Raw genomic sequence first — 6004 nt, 5'->3', positions numbered from 1 at the left:
AAAAAAAAAAAAAAAAAAGAATGCATGCATGCTCTCCCACAGTCCATCTATTCTTTTAACACACACGCTCCACTTCTTTCTCATCTCTTCTCTCCTTTCTTTATACTCCCACCTTTCCGCCATTGCATCTTCAACTGCAACAGTCTCTTACTTCAGGCTCCATGGCGGCGCACCGCAAGAGGCAGCTTCCAGAAGACACCGCTCAAATCTGTCAGGCGGCTTTCGGGTATCGTCCAAGGGCAGAGCAAATACAAGTGGTGGAAATGTTAGGGCGGATGAAAGACTGCATTTTGATTGCAGGCACTGGATGGGGAAAAACACTGGTTTACTTTCTGCCTTTGCTCATTTGGCCGAACGACATCATTCTCATTGTCAGCCCACTCAAAGTTTTAAGCGACGAGCAACACTCAAAGCTTGTTGCGCTTGGCATTCCCAGCATCAATATCAAGCAAGAGACGCGTACCAATATCGCAGATTTGGCATCAGGAAAATATCGAGCCGTGTTTACTTCTCCAGAGATTATCTTCAAGAGCTCACGACTATCAGCGTTATGGCAGGACAAAGGATGGAGAAGTCGTTTGCGCAATATCGTCGTCGATGAAGCTCACTGCGTCGGAACTTGGGGCATGGATTTTCGACAGGCTTACAGTCAGCTTGGCCGATTGCGCGCTATGGCTCATCCTGACGTCTCGTTCCTTGCAGTATCTGCCACCTTGCCGCCCGCGCTTCTTACCACGCTTACCAGTTCCATGCTGTTCAAAAACGCTACCGTCGTCAATGTAGGCAACGATAGGATCAACATTAAATACACTGTTAGCATCATGAAGCATGGACGTTCCACTTTTCACGACCTTTTTTTTCTGAAGGATAAGGTCAAGACGATTGTTTACTTTCAGACTCTCATGGAAGTCGAGTCAGCCGCGGTTTACGTCAAGGCGCTAGTGGGAGTCAATAGCGTGGCAATCTTTCATGCGGCCAAGTCAGAGCTGTATAAGCGCAACAAGATGGAGGACTTCAAGCAAAACCGTGTCTGCATATTGCTATCGACGGAAGCAGCTGGAATGGGCTGCGATATCAGCGACGTCATACGTGTCGTCCAGTATGGATATCCTGGCAGCATCTCGGTGCTTTTTCAGCGGCTGGGAAGAGCAGGAAGAAACCCGGCACTGCAGGGGATTAGCATCTTTCTTGTTCCCTCACAGGCGCCCTCGCTGGTCGACCCGTTCCTTCGTGACTACGTGACCATCTCCAGCTGTCGCCGCAGATACGTCAACGAGGTATTCCAGAACACGCACAGAGATGTTGATGCTCACTGCTGCGACAACTGCCACCCTGATTTACCACCAGAGGAGGACACGGAGGCACCTAAGGACGCGATAAATGCAGCGCAGGATTGTGGCACAGAGGCTTCAAGCAGCGCATCAACGAAGGCAACAACACAACCTCGCACGGCGGGCCAGAAGCAGCTAGCCAAGCAGATTATAATGAGCTGGAGAGATCAAACTTTTGACGAACACTACAGGGGAAAATTCATGTTATTTACTCCGGAATGTCTGATGACGGACGCGACGATTCAGAAACTTGCAGAGAAGTGCGGTCGGATCACAACACCGGAGTCGATACTGACAACCATAAGTTGGCTGCCGCTGAAGAGCGAGTTTTTGCAGGACCTTGGCAATCGTCTTGTTAAATTCAACAACGATATTGAGGTTCAAGAAGCAAAAAAAAACACACCGCTACCACGACCATACCCATCGCTACCACGACCATACCCATCGCTACCACGATCATACCCATCGCAGCCAACAACTCCAGCATGTCCAGCGACCCCACAGCGCGGCACTGTCGTATTCATACCGCACCCTTTAACGCCGACTCGTCAATCTCGAACGCGGTATATTGACTGCAACAAGATAGTGCCTCCCCCTCGCTTGTCATTTACCGAGATAGGAGTTGAATCGGACCAGGAATCGTCAGGGCAGGCTGCTCCTTCTCTTTTACAGCCGAGGCCGAGACAGCTACCTAGCGCAAGGCCAGAACTCTACTTCAAGGTCCAGACGCCCCAGGGCTTTTTTAATAAACAAAAAAAATAAGAATTTATTTTCTAACGATCTCATTCTAATTCTCCCAGATACACATCAATGTCAAAGACTAGTTCCTGCGCCGGTCCCATGTTATTGTCATGTAAATAGTGTTCTATGGCACACTCGTCATGGTCGTCGCATTGATACTGCCTTGCTTCTCCAGTCATATTCACGTCAGATCCTGAACCGGCAAAAAGTGAAGCCTTATCCATGTCGACAGCAATATCCATCGGTTCTGTGGGGCGGCTATGATTTCGGGCATGGGCGGCAAGGAATGATTGAAGGCGCTTCCCCTCTGACAGCTTGACAATACCCTTTACAAACAAATCTGTCACTGGAGTCAGGTCCTTGTGACATTCATGAGATAGGGGTATATCCCTCATCAGAATGGCGGTTGCCTTGAGTGATGAGATGATGCTCCGGATGTCTGCTGCCGCAGATACTTGTGCGTGTTTGCTCCCACTCTTGGGGACCTCGAACTGCGTCTCCAACGTTCTCTCGATAGAAGCAAACACGCCAACATTGGTCGACACGGCTTTCGCGATAAACTCCCAGCTGGCGTTGCTTCCTTTAGCGGCGTGAATGGTCTTTACCTGGAGGTTCATGTGCTCCTGGAAAAGATCCGCTGGCAGAAACCTATCCTTCTGGCCTGACGTGTTCACCAGCAACGAGGACATCACAGCGAGCTTTGTCTGCTCAGACCAGGAATGGAATAGACCGCAGTGAAAGTGAAGAAGTTCGTTGGCATAGTTCATGGTTGAGCCAGCCTGAAAAATGATTGTGATCCATCGAATGCTCTCCTCAATGCGCCCAATATCGCCACATTTGATGGCAGACGATAATTCCATGTAGACCATCATGTCTCGCAAAATAAGGCAGCGTTCCTGGAGGCTGTGCCGTTAAGCTGGTCCAAGTTTACTGTGGTAAAATACCTCTCCAGGATGATAGTGACCTTACGATCAACGAAGTCCTTGAGCTCGTCAGCACTCCCTTCGAATGCAAACGATTCTATATCATCATGCCCCATCTCTATCTCCCAGAGCCGCAAAACTATGCCGTCAAAAGTGTGTCGGAGGAGCTCATCTGTGGCGTGAAAGTCGGGCTTGTCCAAATTGACTCGTTTCCTTCCAAGCATTACCGCATTGTACGCCAAGGATCCGGGTGCAGACATAGAGCCATAATGAGTCCGAAGGATGGTCGAGGCTAAAAGCATCTGCATATGAAAGAGCTGCATCACTGGGATCGCCCAATCCAGTCGATGGTATGTAGAGACGTCATCCCAGCGCAACTGTTTTAACGATCGAAGTCGGCTGACAGTTAGTTGGTCTCCTGCGAGAATGAGTCTCCGGTTATTGAACCACTCTGGCGGTAACTCCAGTGCGCTCTCCATGATAGCATTGAGGATCTCTTGATTCCCTTGGATGGAAGACTGATCAATGTTCATTGAAGGCAAAGGAAAAGTGGTTGTTGCATTATATGGAAGCAGCCTTTTCGTGGGGGCAGGCATCACGCATTCGGGGCGCGAATCAAGCGCCGGAATGCGTCGATTAAGCACCTTAGTCAGATGGTGCCGAAAAACCAGCCTGAGATGATCTTCATTATCCGCGTGGGGAATGAGGTGGTCCAGGGTAAGGTGTCGAGCGGGGTTGTCGTCAAGATCGGGCTCGCAGTGAGTATCGCAAATGATGATGGTCGCCAACGCTCCATTCTCGAAAGTATCTGTATTCAGGAGTCGCTGGTCTGACCTACGGAAAGCGATGTTGATGTTGTCGTAGACGACATACCAATCCTTCTCTTTGACTGCCGCTTGAACTTTTTTGGAGGCGTCCGTTGTTAAGGACCTGAGGCCGGTTAAAATGGTTGAGTACGAGACCGATAGGGCAGCCCTTGAAAATAGGTTGATGAGTAGTCGTGACGCACCTTTACTGAACATGTAGAGCCCCATGATCATCTGAAAGTAATTACAATGCTGGTTGCGAAGAAATAGAAACATGCTGGACATGACCGTGATGACTGTTGGAACTGACCGAGTGGTAGCTGTATTGATGCTCGCCAAGCCGATCAGTAGTCGAAAAAGAAAAGGGGCGGCTCGTTGGATGCGTTTGCTGAAGGTGGTAAGCTCAAATCCTGTCGCGCTGGCTGCGGTGATGGAGGTTGAGGGGAGATGCAAGCTGCGACTCGAACGAGCACTATCGAGTTCGGCCGTGCAATGTTTGACGACAAGATTGATAGCTGACTCCATGACAGCCGCGACTGGCCTGGGTTCCGTAACTCCTTCCGATAAGGCCTGCACGAGTCCTGCTGGGCCAGTGCTGTCGAGGAAACGCGATATCTTGAACTGCACTCTTGGGTCCTTCGATGCAAAGCACGCCTTCAAAAATTTGCCCAAGGTGAGGTTATGGGTGGCCATCGTAGTCAAGATAATATGCAAACGGTCATCGAGTTTCATTTTCGAAATCCTTGAAGATGCAATGGCGGAAAGGTGGGAGTATAAAGAAAGGAGAGAAGAGATGAGAAAGAAGTGGAGCGTGTGTGTTAAAAGAATAGATGGACTGTGGGAGAGCATGCATGCATTCTTTTTTTTTTTTTTTTTTTTTTTTCCAGTGCGGCAGACAATTTGCATGCAAAAGAACCACTTCACAGCCTATTTCCGACTTTGAAAAAATTGCTCTCCTTTTTTTTTCTGGTCCCTGCTAATAACTCGAGTTCTATCCCAGCCTGAGAGAGAGAGAAAAGAGAGTGGTTGCCTTAAAAGGCAATCCAATTTCCACTCACGTGCTCTCGTCCTCAGGCTGGTTACGAGCCTAGATTCAAGCAATATTACATTATTACTCCTAAGTCTCTACGTGCGAGAGTTGCTCGACAGATTTAGCGTTCCTCCTTGCCAGCCTTCTCAGCCTTGTGTGTATGTCGGAAGGGGGACTTGTACGCTCCCCCGAGATAATCCTGCTCCTCCTCCGCAACCGTATTCGAGTCCTGTTCGACAGCTCGCTTCGCATGCTTGTTCGTCTCGAGCATCTCTGCCTGAGGAGTCTTGTCATTGGCAATCGGAATTGGACCTGCGGCAATTGGGTCAACTGCAGTAGCCGTAATCTCATGAATCGGCTGAGCTTCCTCAATGCCACCGCCAGCAGGAACAGGACCAGGCTCAGATGCAGTACCGGTAGTCTCGGCATGGGCACCGGATTCGGTCTGCATGGTCGCAGCATTGGCTTGCTTGAGCCAGTCCCCCCTCAAGCCCTTAGCCTCAGCTTCGGACTCCTTGTGCTCGTTCTGATGGTGGTCGGTCGACTTCATGGGTTCCTCCTCCTCGACCTCATTGTTGATCGGGGTCGTCGCAGCCTCGGATAACTGCTCCGTCGGCAAGGATTCGGAGGTCTGGAGCAGATCCGAGTCGTTTGCCTCCAGTTTCTGGTCGTCCTTCGCATGTGCGGTCTCGGTGGCCTGGTGAGTACTATCGACGGCAGTGGTAGTGGGGGTCGACTCATTCGAGCTCGAGTGCTCGGGCTGGGGCTCAGGGTTTGAAGCCGATGCAGCCGCGGCCTTGGAACGGGTTGATTTACGAGTGTTCGTCATAATATAGATGAAGTGTGATTTTTTTTTCTTGTGGAGTCAAGTTAGGATGGGCTGAAGATGAAAGGGATCAAAAAAAAAATGAAAAAAAATGAAAGGAGTATCCTGAAGAAGAGGGCGCTAAGGAAGGTGTTTGGGTTAAGGGAGAAAGTAAAACACCCAATGCTACTAATTCAAAACACGTCTTGCATAGCATATCTGGGACAAGACGATATGTGTTACAAAAAAAGACACAAAAATGTTTCTAGGACAGACAGCGCCGAATCTCGACGCGTTTGTCTGTCTTTCGCGGCACGCGTCGTGGGATCGTGCCCAAAAAGCATATTCGGATCCATTTGGACGGTTTT

General features: G+C 49.7%; 2 protein-coding genes across 2 annotated transcripts; one reads left to right on the top strand and one right to left on the bottom strand.

Moving 5' to 3' along the window:
* Positions 1-2104, top strand: BC939DRAFT_462105 (P-loop containing nucleoside triphosphate hydrolase protein). Its single transcript, XM_051557083.1, has 2 exons — positions 1-1277; positions 1918-2104. Exons 1-2 carry the CDS (start codon positions 162-164, stop codon positions 1948-1950), a joined length of 1149 nt encoding a protein of 382 aa, XP_051408787.1. The 5' UTR covers positions 1-161; the 3' UTR covers positions 1951-2104.
* Positions 2105-4952: 2848 nt separating this feature from the next.
* Positions 4953-5660, bottom strand: BC939DRAFT_480120 (uncharacterized protein; the record flags this gene model as incomplete). Its single annotated transcript, XM_051558911.1, has 1 exon — positions 4953-5660. The coding sequence occupies one exon, from the start codon at positions 5658-5660 to the stop codon at positions 4953-4955; it is 708 nt and encodes a 235-aa protein (XP_051408786.1).
* Positions 5661-6004: the final 344 nt, after the last annotated feature.

This window comes from Gamsiella multidivaricata (assembly GCF_025024155.1).
Source record: "Gamsiella multidivaricata strain RSA 2152 chromosome Unknown BC939scaffold_69, whole genome shotgun sequence".
NCBI lineage: Eukaryota > Fungi > Mortierellomycota > Mortierellomycetes > Mortierellales > Mortierellaceae > Gamsiella > Gamsiella multidivaricata.
The sequence above is the reverse complement of the archived record's forward strand: the minus strand, read 5'-3'. Positions and strand labels throughout refer to the sequence as shown.